This window comes from Etheostoma spectabile, chromosome 12 (assembly GCF_008692095.1).
Source record: "Etheostoma spectabile isolate EspeVRDwgs_2016 chromosome 12, UIUC_Espe_1.0, whole genome shotgun sequence".
NCBI lineage: Eukaryota > Metazoa > Chordata > Actinopteri > Perciformes > Percidae > Etheostoma > Etheostoma spectabile.
In genome coordinates, this window is record NC_045744.1 from 12,533,084 (window position 1) to 12,549,330 (window position 16,247).

Below are 16,247 nucleotides of genomic sequence, written 5' to 3' on the forward strand. Positions count from 1 at the left end.
ACCGCCTTTGTACAGGGTCTACAAAGGGGAACACACAGGTTGTCTCTGCTGGTTAAGCCGACTTTAGGTCCCTTTTCTCTCCCCCAAAAAAAACCCCAAAGCCGGCGTCCTCCTCCGCTCCGACCAGACCCCGCCCACCGCTTTAGACCATCCATTTGTCAAAATACCGGGGAACTCTCTCCCCAAAATATCCCCCTTTCCAAAACGAAATTGAACAATAATTCCCTTTTTCCCCTATGTCGCCATAAAAAGCTGGAGGGAAAAACAAAAGCTTTTTTATTATCCCTTTTTTGGGTGACATTTTACTTTAATTTTTCCAAAAAGCCTCTCCGGTAAGGGATGCCAAATTTAGTTACCGGGTGAAAAGAAACAATTTAAAGAAAAACAAAAAAAAATGGGGTAAAGTTTTTTTATAAAACCTGAAAAACCTCCTTGGGAATTTAAAAAAATAATATATATTTTCCAAATAGGGGCTTACAAGGCCCAAAAACAGATTTTAAACCCCAAATTTATCCCAAAAAGAACCCCTTGATTTTTTTTATTAGAAATCAAAAAAAGTTTTTGGGGAAAATATTCCATTAACTTCGTTTTCCCTTGTTTAAAATTTTTTTACAGTAATTTTAATGTAACATTTACAGCCAAAAATTACTTTACAGATTTTTTTTTTCCACTTTGGGGCAACCTTTTAAGTTAATATTTGGGCAAAATGTATCAAAAATTTTCCCATTTTAAACCACAGCCCCACCAAAATTGATGTTAGTACAAAAATCTATCATCAATATTTAAAATTCACTCTCCTTTACCCTATTTTTGGGGTCCCTGACTCAAAAGAGAAAAATTAATGCACACACACACAAACCCCCACAAAACACCACACACACACACCCAACACACCAAGACAAACACAAACCCACCACACACACCACACATACATACACCTCACACATTTCTGGCCAATAATACAATGAAAAACCCTTTTGAGAGTCATAGTGAAAGACTCCTATTTTCTGTTGTCTGTTTGTGTTGAAGCTTTGCAGCTTTTTCTCCCTTTTAAACATGCAGAGAAATACTGTTTGACCTCTGGTCAAACACAGCACGTTTTCAGTCATCGCAACAGCAAATAAGCCTCCTATTGCCACAGTCTCTTCTTTTAATTAAATTGGGATGGGCTGTGGGGGGGGGGGGGGGGATGAGATGAAGCCTTGTAATTGTAACATCTAATTACACTGACATGGGGTTTGTAGCTTTATCGCACACAGCCTGATGGCCTCATGTTCCCCAGCTTCTTTGTTCTTGTTAAGAAAAAACAAGAAACTAAAAGCTCATGAAAGATAGAGACAAAGTGTGACAGATTCGTGGCTTCGAGGACAATCGCTGGATTTAAACGATCCAAGTCCTCAACTGTCTAACTGACTTGGACATCATTGCAGAAATCTCCAAAATTCATTACATGTGTGGAGTAAAACATGCCCTATGTCCTTTGTCTTTTGGTGTTTAGTCAAGAAGGTTATTCCAGGGTACTTTTAAAACACATTTGTCTACCATGAGTGGCAGCACAACGGTTTTCATACCTTAAAAAAGAAACAGCCAAAATGTTTTCAAGCTGCTTCCCACGACTATGGAAACAGAAAAGACTACCACTTAAGATGCTGCTTTTCAAGGTATATAATGACTCATAAATGTAAAAATGTGGTTGAATATTCTGCATGTGATGCAGGTGATCCCTTGTGAATTTGGATGAGGATACAAATGAATCATACACGCTGAGGGACTGAAAAAGAATAAGATAAAATGTCCCAGTTTTGGTGGTGTCGCCCTCACTGATATTCTCTCAGCACCATCTAGTGTTAAGGCAATGAAAAAATCACGAATGCATGAATCCATCCATATTTCAGAGTAAACAATGGAACTTCTAGATTAGAATGTAATGCTTAATGTATAATAATCAAATTACCATTAACCATTCAACAGGTCCCTTCTTTAAATCATAGTTAATTTCTGTATTGATTTAACATCCTTGTTATGTATATTGTAACTTGTAATTGTTTTAGTCTTATGTGTGCCTTTATTGTACATATATTTAAACCAATAGCTTTTTTACAAAAACAAATAAATGAAGCTAGACATTTTTAGATTGATGTTTTGACAGACAGATGTGCAAACTGTTACATGAAATACATACATCATCTCCCACAATTGTTTGAAACCATTTGATTTCTTAAGCTTTACTAACAATTCTCTATGAATTCATCACAGATCAGATCAGCTTTATGTAACCTACACTTCCTGGACATCATAAATAAAGACCCCCAAAAACTCTGGATTTATCATGCTGTTCTGCAGTAATCCTTTCAACCACAGAGAGGCGCTCAAAGACTACCAGACAGTGGTCCCACAGAAATATCTTACACGGTTTGAACCAGAAATGGTGGGAAAGCAGATACGATCATACCAAGCTCTGATTATAAAGAATTAACCTTAAAGTATACATGCATCTATGTCCAGATTTTATTCACAAAAGCAGAAAGCAGAAATGCTGAGTTGGGGAAACAATGATTAAACCCTCCCCAGCACTCGTCATCCCCAGCTGACATCTTCATCAGGATCTAAGTAGCTGCTGTCTGAGGCCAACTAGCAGTGTGATTAAATGTCACTTTTATTTTCGCGAACTGCTTAAACTCACTGTGTTGGCAATCCAGTCATGTCCGAAGGAATTAAATTGAGTAAAGCAATCGCTGGAGCTTCATAGCTGCTGGCTATTAAATCTACTCGGGCGTGGGGTGTTCTGATAGCTGCATGCTGTGTACTCAGGACTTTATAGATTTGAATCTGACCTTGTGACCCATCCTGTCTGAAGTCCTACTGTATACCTTTACACTACTATCTCCTCCATGTGTGTGATTTAATAAATGAGAAGTGAGTTCAAGATAATATCAAGAATTCTTATCTTTTGCGGGCTGTGGTCACCCCTTGCAATGTAGTTCAAGAGCCTGATCAAGTATAAGGTTAATGCTTATCATTAAAAGATGATGAACATAAGGGTAAAATTTCTAAAAATATTACAGTCTTTCCAAAGCAGAGGAATATGTCATTGGCACCTTTAGCATACCTCTGACACTTACAGTGAATTGCTAATATACTGAATTTATTGTGTATGTCTGTGTTTGTGTGTATGTGTAGCCAGTGGAGGAATACTTTCAATTTCATTGCTGTATGATGGCTCTCTTCTCTCAGGAAACTGTGTTTCTCAGGAAATATATAACAGTAAGCCTGCACGATATATAACAGCGTTGTGGTTTGTGCATAACAATTAGAGGAGCTTTTTAAGTGGATGCAATGATCCAGACGGAACAAGACAGACAGACGGGAGGCCCCGGAGATTTTTGTTGACATTTATGTGGTATGGCAACATTAAGCACTGATGTATTTAGAAACGTGTCTAATTATTCTTGTGCAACACATTCTAAGAACCCATATGACATTATAGGTCAATTTCCAAAGACTCCCAAATCATCACATGCAGTACAACCATGGTATTTACTGCCACACAGTGGTGGTTTATGCATGTGACCGTTCTACTTAACATAATAGGGTAGTAAACGTTATGAAACAGAACTAGATAAGTTTAGGCAAAAAAAAAAAAAAACTTATTTAGGTTTAGTAAAACATTAGGGATGGTCTCCTGAGTCTTGCTCTCTATCATGAAATGTGCATGTTTGTTTTCTGGGTAAAAAAAATATTAAGCATGAAATGTGCAAAATGAAATTAAGGAGCCATTGAAGTTTTCAGGATCACTACCTCTACCTTCTGTGGCTTGAAGAAATTTGACTTTCTTACTGAGCATTAGATGAGAAGATTGATACAACTAATATGTTCAAATAGAGGAGTTGGTTAGCTCAGCTTTGCAGAAAGACTGGAAACAGGGAAGCATGGCTTTGTCCAAAGTTTAAAACAATCTGCCAACCAGCACATTTAAAGCACACAAACATGTTTATTTTGAACACAAACAGAAATGCAAAAATGACAATAAGGTAGTTGTGTGTCATTGTTATTTCTTGGCGCACATTGGCCGGATGAATTTCCTTTTTTGAGTTAGGATTTTTAGGTGCTTGGTACTTACATTTTTTGAACATGCAAGCTGTTTCCCCTGCTTCCATACTTTATGTTAAGCTAAGCTAATCGCCTCCTGGCTCTCGCTCCATACTTGGCAAACAGACACAAAAGTGGTATTGATTTTCTCATCTAACTCTCGGCAAGAATGCAAATAAGTGTATATCTGCATAATGTTAAATTATTAATTTAGAAGATACTGTAGTTCCACTTTGTCTCGCATTTTTCTAGTTTTCTTCTAGTTTATTTTGGCTCCCCTGTTTCCTCATGAGGTTTCAAACAAGCCATCAGTTAACTAAACAAACACTGAAGTGAGCCTACCTTGAACAGGAAGAATTGTGTGAGAAAAAATACACAAATACAGCAGGTAAAAGTTCAAAGATGACACCCAGTGTTTGCTCCACACACTGGGTGAGCTAGAGGACGCCCCTGGGTCAGTATTTATGTGGCTGGCCTTTAATTGTTCTTCCAAATAAGTTCGACTCATATTGGGGTTTGTTTAAAACCCCAAAGTTTGTTCGTATTTGTGTGCCCCATCAGGTCTAATTTTACTTATGTTGCCAGGTTTCCATGTACAAAGTCATTATTACCAAGAAAAGAAATAATTTCCAAAACTACCAAAATAACATCCGAGTTGGCTCAAGCCAGTCACTTGAGTAAGTCCAGTTTCACTAAAAGCGCAGAGTTGTAGTCATAAAGTTTAACAATAATACAACAATAGTTCTTGAGTCACATTTACAGTAAATAGCTGTGAAAACTCCACATTGCAGTTTTACCACTGCCATATGTAATTTCACAGACAAAAAATGCATGAAACTGTGCAAACAGGGTGGAATTACCAATGTGACCTGGCAGCCCTCTTATTCGTATTTAATGAGAAAGCAGGGCTCGAGGAGGACTTATATTTTCCATGGAGGAGGCTGTGCTTTAATCAATAAGTAATATAAGGAAGATTTACAGGGATTCCACTCTATGCCCCTGAGAACCGGGCTGTGAATGTTTCCTTCTTCTGTTCTGTCCGTCAATCTGTCAATCTGTCTGTCTGTATGTCTGTCAGTCTGTCCGTCTGTCTGTCTGTATGTCTCTGTCAGTCTGTCTGTCTGTCTGTGTGTGTGTGTGCCTGTCTGTCGTTCTGTCTGTCTGTATGTCTGTGTGTGTGTGTCTGTCTGTCAGTCTGTCTGTCTGTCTGTCGTCTGTCTGTCCGTCTGTCTGTTCTGTCCGCTGTCTGTCTGTCTGTCTGTCTGTCTGTCTGTCAGTCTGCTGTCTGGTCTGTCTGTCAGTCTGTCTGTATGTGTGTGTGCCTGTCTGTCGTTCTGTCTGTCTGTATGTCTGTGTGTGTGTCTGTCTGTCAGTCTGTCTGTCTGTCTGTGTGTGTGTGCCTGTCTGTCGTTCAGTCTGTCTGTCTGTAATGTCTGTCAGTCTGTCTGTCTGTCTGTGTGTCAGTGTGTGTGTGTGTGTGCCTGTCTGTCGTTCTGTCTGTCTGTCTGTGTGTATGTCTGTCAGTCTGTCTGTCTGTCTGTCTGTCTGTCTTTGTGTGTGTGTGTGTGTGGCCTGTCTGTCGTTCTGTCTGTCTGTCTGTATGTCTGTGTGTATGTCTGTCAGTCTGTCTGTCTGTCTGTCTGTGTGTGTGTGCCAGTCTGTCTGTCTGTCTGTCTGTCTGTCTGTGTGTGTGTGTTGTGTGTGTGCCTGTCTGTCGTTCTGTCTGTCTGTCTGTCTGTTTGTCTGTGTGTATGTCTGTCAGTCTGTCTGTCTTTTTGTGTGTGTGTGTGTGCCTGTCTGTCGTTCTGTCTGTCTGTCTGTATGTCTGTGTGTATGTCTGTCAGTCTGTCTGTCTGTCCTGTCTGTCTTGTGTGTGTGGTGTGTGCCTGTCTGTCGTTCTGTCTGTCTGTCTGTATGTCTGTGTGTGGTGTGCCAGTCTGTCTGTCTGTCTGTCTGTCTGTCTGTGTGTGTGGGGTGCCTGTCTGTCGTTCTGTCTGTCTGTCTGTATGTCTGTGTGTATGTCTGTCAGTCTGTCTGTCTGTCTGTCTGTCTGTGTGTGTGTGTGCCAGTCTGTCTGTCTGTCTGTCTGTCTGTCTGTCTGTCTGTGTTTTGGGGTGTGTGCCTGTCTGTCGTTCTGTCTGTCTGTCTGTATGTCTGTGTGTAGTCTGTCAGTCTGTCCCGTCTGTCTGTGTGTGTGTGTGCCAGTCTGTCTGGTCTGTCTGTCCCGTCTGTGTGGTGTGTGCCTGTCTGTCGTTCGGTCTGTCTGTCTGTATGTCTGTGTGTATGTCTGTCAGTCTGTCTGTCTGTCTGTCTGTCTGTGTGTGTGTGTATGTCTGTCAGTCTGTCTGTCTGTCTGTCTGTGTGTTGTGTGTGTCTGTCTGTCTGTCTGACATCTCTTTATGTTCAAGCTCAACTCTTATCCTTGCTGCCAGTCCTAAATTGGATTCTGAATCTCAGCGTCTTCACATTGTATGTACTTCTCCATTTCAGAATCATTTTTACGGTTATAATGATCAAATTTAGGCTTGTCATCAAGTTATATCACATCACTTTTGTCCATAAACACCATGAACCAGATGGCAGCTTGAGCTCTTCATGCAATATTGATTAACAGAAGAGTTGAGGCTTAAATAACATGCTTGAAGCTTTTAAACTAACTAAATCTCTGTCATATTTCCAATCTCAAACCTCTTTTCATATGGACTTGCTATTATGACATTTTTTTTGTTATTGGTATTCACCCCTTGTTTTATGACTCCTGCCTTGTTTTGGACTTCTTGTGTAGTTTTTATTGCCTTTGCAGTTCCTTTTTTACGTTTATACAATGCTTTGTTTTGTAAAAAAAACAATTAATTGAAAAACAATGTATGTATCAGATTATATTGGTTTAAATGAAACATGCGTGTTTAATTTTTTTTATCTACAAAGATGAAACATATAGGTGTCTCTATTGCTCACACACAAATATGCATTAAACATACCAATGCATGTGTAACACTTAATAACATACAAATTACATCTTAATTATCTAGTATTAGGGGTACAAATGTGTGAGTCCAAGGGAAGATTTATGGAATAAATGGGTAACAATGTTTAAGGGACATTAATAACTAAATTACACTGTAGGACAGGATGAGGGTACAATAATATTGTTACTGGTAATTTAAAATTATGATAAATTTAGAACATGTACTCTTTGGTGAAATACAATGTTAAAGTTTTAAAATATTAAGGCTGCATGATATGACATAAAATCTCTATTTTACCTGAATGACGCTATATTAACGATAACTTAATTTCTATCTGATTTTCTTTTTTGTCCTCATATTTCATTGGTATGGTTTGTACTGTAAATAGGCTCAAATATTGAAGGTGACATTTTTTTTATAATTCCAAAGAGCTTACTTTTTTTTAATTTTTAAATAATTAAACGAAACACACAAAACTATTATGACTATATATTAAAAATGTATAAAATTGAAATGAAAGCCCACCTTGCTTGAAATGAAAAGGCCATATGAAAAAAGTCACATTTTGTTTTATAAAAAGTATTGAAATTATTGTCATGGGAAAAATACGTCGATAACAGCTTCAGATTTTGATGTCGATACATTTTTTGATTAATCATCCAGCCCTATGAAATATGTTATACTATTAAAAAACTGTATATTATCGTTGTTCCTGGGGATAAAAAAAAGGTTGAAATCTTTATAGTAGCTAAAGAAGAACCTGGATTGTAGGTGGAAGTAAACAAGCTGGCGTTTCACTTAAAAACTTCCATGGAATGTAAGTAAAGTAAGCATGTAAAATGTTACTTTTTTATTGCTTCTGCCAGGAAATACAATATCATGCCCATCATGTGGAACCTGTTGCTTGTGGCAAATATGACTTATTAAATGCCATTAAAACCAAGGTTATATTATATAAATTTGGCTCTTCTTTATCTCAACTGAATCTGCAGGTTCTGCTTGCCAGCTGAATTATTATGGTGCAACCATGGTGTAATAAAGCACCTTTTTACACGGTGAGTATGGTATAGTTTTCTCTTATGTACACAATATGGACACTGTTATCAGAATTCAGTGATGCACATTTGAAGAACTTTACCTAGTGGTTGTCCGGCGATGACCCTGGCGTTCTCCCCACCCACGGCTGCCCTGGCATTCCTCTTGCTGGCGTACTGAACAAAGGCGTAGCCCTTGTGCACAGAGCAGCCCACAATCTTTCCGTATTTGGCAAAGATGGCCTCGATGTCGGCCTTGGTTACCACAGCCGTGTTGAGGTTGCCAATGAAGACGCGGGAGTTGAGGGAGCGAGGGTCATTCTTGTTGGTCACGTTGCTGGTCTGGGTCTTCCCAGTCATCCTAGTCCTGCAGCACTGCCTGCTGGGAAACACAGTTGCACACTGCTCAGAAAGCCAGGGGCCCATTTCAGAAAGCAGGTTTAGTCAAAACTCAGTTTGTTAGCCCTCGATGAGGGAAACTCTGGGTTTTCTGTTTCAGAAAGGGAGGAAAATCAAATCTGAGAGAGAGCGGTAACTCTAGCCTGTTCCAGAATAAGAGGTAACTTAACCTCAGAGTCTGGGAACTTAATCTGATCGGGAGCAGGTTTTCTTAGAAACCTTTTTCTTAGAAATCCTTTAAATAAACCTTGAGTGTCTCTCATTCTCCCCCCTCTTACACAGCGCTCTTTCTTTTCCTCATTCATTCATTCAGTTTGTGTCAGACGCATTTTAGCGCAGTGTTGTCATCTGCATGATTAAAAAACCAGGGTTGGTTTATTAACTATATTAGGCAGATGAGAAAACGTTTTTTCTTGAACACGACTTTTCCTTTTGTCAACGATCCCGTTGATGAAAGAGCTGTATTACTTTCCAGAGAGTTAAACATACATCGGGAGACGATATTGAGGCCCGACTAGATGTATTTTCATTTCCAGATAACTACCTATTTGAGAGTTTTTTTCTCACAGTCCATCAGATATGTAGATACCTTATCCGTCCTCATATCACTAACGTCAACCATCGTGGACATGCTTTTGTGTCCCGGCAAATTTTTTGTGTCTCATTATGTTTTTCGCAAATGCCAAGCCGTCAGAAAAGTGGGCCTCGCTCTTAAACGTGTTTTAAACGTTTTTGTTGGTTCCCTGACCACAGACCAGTGAGAGCCATTAAAAATAATTAAATGATTTTAAATTACAATTCTGTTACAAGTCCAATGTGTGGGAGTTTCTCCTATCTAGTGTTGAGATCATATATTGCAATCAACTCTCTCGCACCACGCAGTTCAAAATACGTATTACAGCTGCGGTAGCCTTCCCGCTTCAAAAAGCCAAGATGTCATTTACATCTTCATCCAGCTTTACCTCCGGGGATCAGGTCCGTCTGTTTAATTTTTATTAATTGCGAAATTTGATCTAAAGATTTGGTGAGTACTACGAACTGTCTTGTTGGTGTTAGCCATGTTTTCTTCTTCAAACTTGCAGGGGCAGGGAAGCGACCACACCCATTAGTAGCACCTGTGACTTTATGAAGTGACAGCAAAAACGTGAAAGGCAGAGCAGTATATCCTGTAGGTACCTTACCAGCTAACGTATTTCAAGATGGTGCATGAACATGTAGCGTCTATCCCGGTTCATGCAAATGCAAATGTAAAATTTCAAGCCAGTAGGAATACTTGGAGGTAATGGTGGTGGTAAAATTCATGAAAGTGACAAGTTTGTGAACGGGCAACACAGATTTGGACAATTGAAAATGTTACACACTGGACCTTTAATGACATGGTGCTGCAACCTCACAATGGGATTGGTAGTAGTTTGCTTTACAGGATTGCACCTAAATTAAGTTATAGGTGTCATACCATTCCGGTTTTCACTAGTAATGTCATAGGTTACCTGTGATTAAACATGAAATTAATACACTACATCAGAGCTTACGCATTGACTCGAGGAGCAGTTTTCTCCCACACCTATCCTTACTTTTTTTTTTTAAACAAAACATATATTCAAACTCACTGTATGTGCGCATGAGTAGTTCCAGTTCCAGAGGGACAAAGTATGCTGACCAGTTTTTTTGTGGTTGTTGCCATGGTGAATCGTAGTATCATGGCTCCATTCATGCTGCCTTTTTACAGTGGTGGTGCACATGCTTAAATATGAGTCAACCTACTCTGAGTTGCTTGAACCAACTAAAATCAGCTGTGCTGGAAGTGAAACCTCAGAGGTTCCCATCTCAGGGTTAATCAGCTCACAATAAGACTCAGAGTTTGTTAAACCTCCTTCCTGAAAATGGGCCCCCGGAGGGTTAGACTGTGGAGGTTACACACAGAAAGCCAAACAATGAGCACCAGTGGGCTGTATACTTAGATACCATTCCGAGCTAAAAACAGTAGCACAACATTGTTGTTGTTATTGTTGTTATTTTTCTACTATTTTTTCGGCATCCATTTAACCCCAACTAGATAAATGTGCTCTAAAAAGCATTTTAAGATATGCCACGATATTTTTACCCAACAGCACCAATGGTCACAGCAAAATGCTTGATTTATGGCATACTATTTTATCATTTGTTTATAATAAAAAACCAGACAGCAATAATTTAAATGAATCATTTCTGGCTGCAACCATCAATATTTCAATGTTTCAAATAATGTGTCATTGACTTTATTTTTCCAAACAATTGGTCCATAAAAAGTCCGAAGTGAAAAATGTAATTTCCCTTAAACGCTCCCTAAAGTCTTCAAACTGCCAATAGTTTTCTGTCTATTGACCGTTTGATTATTCAACAAATTGTTGCAGCTCTACTCCAAATTGCTAGTTTTGTCCAACAACAACCCTAAAACTGACCAAAATTCAATTTACTATCATATAGGACTAATACAGCCAGAAAATATTCACATTCAGAATCCAGAGCCAGTGAATTTAGGATGTTTTTGCTAAGTAAAAATGACTTAAACAACCAATTATATTATGATCAATTATTTAAAACGTTATCCATTAGGTTTCTCAGCTAATTGATTAATGAACAGGTCTTTAACTTAAGAGGTGGCTATCCAGTGCTCTCCACCTGTTCTTTAGAACCTGAGCCCATGTCTACCTGCACTGAGGTCCAGGGAACATGGAGGCAGAGGTGCAAAGATGTCTGCAGGAGGTGAGAGGAACTTGCTCACATGGCAGGTTCAAACATGTGAATTCGACAAATTTCACAATATAGGAGAAGTGTGTTCCCACATTTAAAAATAACACAAGAAGTCGCAAGAGTGTTGACTCAGTGTTTCGCATGTTTTTTAGTTTCCTCCACCTGCAATGTCTTTACATGTTGCTCGAGCATCTTCCAGGTAATCCAAGTATTTGTTCTATATATTAACTCTTGGTGGACAGTAACTTACTCAAGTACTGTATACCTAAGTACAATTATATTAAGTATTTCTATTTTATGCTAATTCTATTACAATTCAAAGGGAAATATTGTAATTCACATATTGTGATTTTAATTTTAAAAACACATGATAAGATTGTGTAATACAACACATTTTTTATAATTAAACCAATGGTTCCCAACCTATTTGGCTTGTGACCCAACACAACAAAGCAATGTGTAGTTGTACTACTGTTACGACCCAAAGTGGTCTAGGGTGGGAGAAGGCAAACAATTTAAAACAATAAACCCGGGACAGAAAACAAATGGTAAATAAGGTAATTTTATTATGTCCGCACAACAAAACGCAACTTAAAACAATCTCCAAATGGAAGACAAACATAGGCACTTCATCACAGATTCGATTCAGAGCAGATGACACAGCAGCTCCAGCACGTCTCTGCCCACTCTTTACTGGCTTCCACGGAAGCCTCACCCCAGCACACGGCCATGCTGCCCTCCGTTAAGCGATCAGCTGATCAGCCTCAGCTGCAGGCCTGTCGTCAGCAGCACACACCTACAGAGAATCACACACTAGCAGACAATACACATAATACAACATGGCACGTGACATCCCCTCTCATCAAAGCGAACGCCTTCCTCCCTTTGCACGCCCATGGAGCACCATCACAAATCACAGATTACAAGTTCACCATCAGTTCATCGGCACCCTCACTCACACTCCGGTTTAAGCAAAAGATCATTCATGTTCCCCAAAACTAATCCCAACCATGGGACAGTGCGTCAGCGACAATGTTGTTAGCTCCCTACTTGTGTTTGATGCAAATGTTGTTACTCTGGGCCAGGAGTAGGCCCAGCACATCAAGTGCTGATTGCTGTTGTGCAGGCAAGGCAAGCAGGTTTTGTTCAGTGTATACAGTGACTGTATATAAACTGCATCTTACATGCACGTCAAAGTGATGTAGGGCCAGGAGCATTGCTAAAGTCTCTTTCTCAATGGTGGAGTAGTTCGGCTGATGACGTTTGAACTTGGTGGAAAAGTAACAAACAGGATGACACACATCCCCATCACCGTCCTGCAACAAGACAGCACCAGCTCAAGTGGCACTACAGCGCTACAAAGGAGAGACCTAGCAGAGTAAGAAGCGTGGTCGCACTCATAATTCAACCCAAAAGGAACCACAGGACTGCACAACCTGGTCAGAGGAGCAGCTACTACCAAGATGTTCTTACAGAAACAGCGATAGTAACCTGCCATGCCTAAGAAACTCGCCTAGTGCTGAGCACTGGTAGCGACACAACCGCAGCCAACTACTCATCATTGTACGCTGTATGAACTGGTAGGCTGGCCGTCACTAAGTCTACGTAGACAACTTCATTTGTATATTTTTCTATACAAGGCCATGTTGGGTAAACTGCCGACATATTTATGTAATCTCCTCAAGCTGAATTCCAGCCATTTTCCTCTCCGTTCCACCAGGTGGCGCTCTTTCCAGGTTCCAAGGGTTTTTACTGAGCTGGGGAAGAAAGCCTTCTCTTACTTCGCTCCATGGTCTTGGAATAATTTGCAAAACTTGCTCCATCTAAATGATCTGGTCCCATTACATGAATTTAAGGCCATGTTAAAATGTCATGTAATTAAAAAATTTAACTGCCACATGTGACCTGTTCCTTTCCTCTATGTGTGATTTTTGTCTATGCTGTATTTTCTGTTTAAATTGTAACTGGTGTGCCGTCTTAGCCCGGTCTCCCTCGAAAAAGAGATTTCAATCTCAAGGGACTTCCTGGTTAAATAAAGGTTAAATAAAAAAAAATAATTTAAAAAAACTTAGCGTCCACAAACCGGACCTGCACCTGGCCAACCTGCTTACCAAGGTAGGTGACAGTGGCCTAAACTCACACTTGGTCAAGTTAAGGGTAAGCGAGGCGTCCGCCAGCCATTGGAATACAGTTTCTAGACTGGACATGTGACTCTCCCACTCACTGGAGTAGACCACTACATCATCAAGATACACGCTACAGTCAGGTACATCTCCTAATACATGCTGCAGTAGGCGCCGAAAAGTGGCAAGTGCATTCTTCATGCCGAACGGCATCACAGTGTACTGCATAAATGCATAAGGAGTAACAAAGGCAGAGATTTCAGAAGCCCGCTGTGTCAAAGGAACCTGCCAGTATCCTTTGAGCAGATCAAGCTTTGAAATACACACAGCTCAGTCATCAGCCGCACACACCTGGAGAGAATACACCTAATACAACATGGCCCGTGACAACTACCTTGTCATTTTTTAGATGTCTATGACATATTTCCCCTCTTAAGGTCTTACATGGTTTCATTTAAAAAAGCGTTTATGCACAAAGAGGTGAAATTATCCAATATTTTACATAAAAATATCATCATATCATGATCCCGTCAAATCTGTCCCGTGACTGTTTGGAAGGGCCCGGCCCTGAGGTTGGCAACCACTGGACTAGACTATCTACTGTAAATATAAAGTATAAAGTACAAGTATAATGTATAAGTAGTTTAAACCAATCCAATTCAACAACTACAACAGTGCCCATTCCTGCACCAGAATTAACAATCTAATAATGTCATGTATAATAAAATATCAGGCACAAGGGACAATTTACTGCAGAACTACTACACATACTTTTACTTGAGTGGGATATTGAATGCAGGACTTTCACAAGTACTTTTGCATTGTTGTATTAATACCTGTTTTAAAGGACCTGAATATTTCCGAATATTCCTAAAAAAAACACACACCGTGACAGCTCCATTATTGTCAAATAGAAACCAAGTCAACAGAGAGGATCTAAGGATTTAGTTGGACACAAATTAATTACAACCTCCCTGCAGGCTGCACTGTTTGTTCAAATAATGCTACAGTCCTCTGAGGGGATCAGGAAGTGTCACCATGGCAATACATTTGGCAAATCCACTCACAGATGAATGAAATACTCTCAGGTTGTTGCTTCTTAGAGTTCCCTGTTGGTGATTATTTTAGATTGTCTATCTTTCCAAAATGAGGCTTTTAGACCAAGATTCCACAAATTGTGTTAAACACATATCATTATTATCACCACAGGAGAAGCTCTTATAAGGCTGGAAGACATCTTAGGGGTTAGCACTGTCACATTACAGAAACAAGATTGGGTTTTACATTAGAGCTGAAACCATTAACAATTAATTAATAATTTGATCAAAGTAAAATGCTGGACATAATTTCCTTAGAGCTCAAGGTAACATTTTAAAATGTCTTATTTGCATAGCACTTATTTCGATGTCTTACTTGTGCTACTCAGTGAATTGACCAACAGCACTGTCAAATACCCAAAAGTATTCGGTCTATAATTATGCAGGACAGAAAGATGTCGTTAAATGTCCACACAGACAACAAAATTGTACATGCACTCTGTGATCGTCTCCCATGTCACTTACTGTTTACCCGTAGTGTTTCATCTCTGAAACCTCTACAATCGCTTTACAAACGAACTGTTAAACTTCTTGACAAGAAACCAAGCATTTCTCATCATTTTCCAATGCTGCAAAAACACAGGTTTCTAAACTGGGAAAACATGCTCAAATATTCAAATCTATGTCTTGTCTATAAAATTATTCACAGTTTATCAACCCCTCCTTTCCACCAGTTTGTCAACATTTGTTCATCCGATCAGAGCAGAACCAGAGGTACAGCGGAGATTGTATCATTCAATTCAGGAAGTGTATTTGGCCAAACTACTTTTTCTGTTCAAGCTGCCAATTAGTGGAACCTCAACCCCATAACCGTCGGACAATTAAATACTTATAGTTACAAAAATGGCTCATTGACAATCAGAGCTGTCAACATTACCATTAACTGTTAGACCTGCTCTTGCTGCCCAAAATGCCAACCAGTTAATCCAATCAATCAAATCCAAGCTTGTCTCTACCTTTGAATAAACCTCAGCTCTGGCACCTAACCCAGCCCACAGAGTGACTCATGGATGTGAAGGCACTGAATGGCTTCTTTTAAAGGAAATGTACAGAAGTGAGGCCATTAAACGGTCGATTAAGCATGTAAGATCACATTTTTAAGCAGATTTAACATCAGAAAATGCTAATAGCCTTATTTAACCCCATGTTGAGCTAGGATAGAGCCAAATGAAAGCATAGGATTTTTGCTCATTAAATACTATAATATTATAAATGAACAGTGTTTGGTTAGAAAGACTGCGGCCAGTCAGCTTCGTCCTTTTGTCCAAATATGGTCACTTCTGGCTCCAAAAAAACAAGAGTCTATATGGTTCGGCCTGACACAAACCAGAGGGGCAACAAACCCCTTAGCTATGATTTATTCACAACACATTACAGAGTCAAGTGAGTAATTGCTTTTTATAAAGTATATAGTTGATGAAAGTTATATTCACATTCTAATTTAAATAGAAGTGAACAAAAGAAATTATTTCCTATGCATATTCATACCTGTCAAAGCAGAATGTGGCCCCAAAGTAAAAGGAGTCACTGGTTTTTTTTCTTTTTGTTTTTAAGTCAAATTGGGTTAAAAAACAATCAGCCAGCATTCCAACCGTATTATGCTTAATTACTCCTTAAGCCCCCCACATCTTTATTAACTTAACACTACAAAATAAAAAAATTAAAATTTAAAAGACTCGTTGGTCTCAGTATTTAAAAGTTTATTAGGCTGTGGGCATTATGGCCTTTAGTTTTTATGCATAAAAAATATTAAACATGTTTCCTGACAGGCTGTGGGATGTTGTATTATCACCCAAAGGGGGT

The 16,247-nt window shown here is 39.3% G+C and overlaps 1 protein-coding gene across 3 annotated transcripts in view; it reads right to left on the reverse strand.

The window, feature by feature from the left end:
• Positions 1-16,247, reverse strand: part of LOC116699476 (RNA-binding Raly-like protein) — a 51,817-nt gene that overhangs the window by 24,958 nt on the left and 10,612 nt on the right. For 2 of the 3 annotated variants that reach the window (XM_032532085.1, XM_032532086.1), the window contains exon 2: positions 8,197-8,471. In XM_032532085.1, coding sequence (XP_032387976.1) covers positions 8,197-8,452 — 256 coding nt within the window. In that variant the 5' untranslated portion in view covers positions 8,453-8,471. Of the gene's footprint in view, positions 1-8,196; positions 8,475-16,247 lie in introns of all 3 variants that reach the window. The other variant, XM_032532084.1, reaches the window with a different exon arrangement.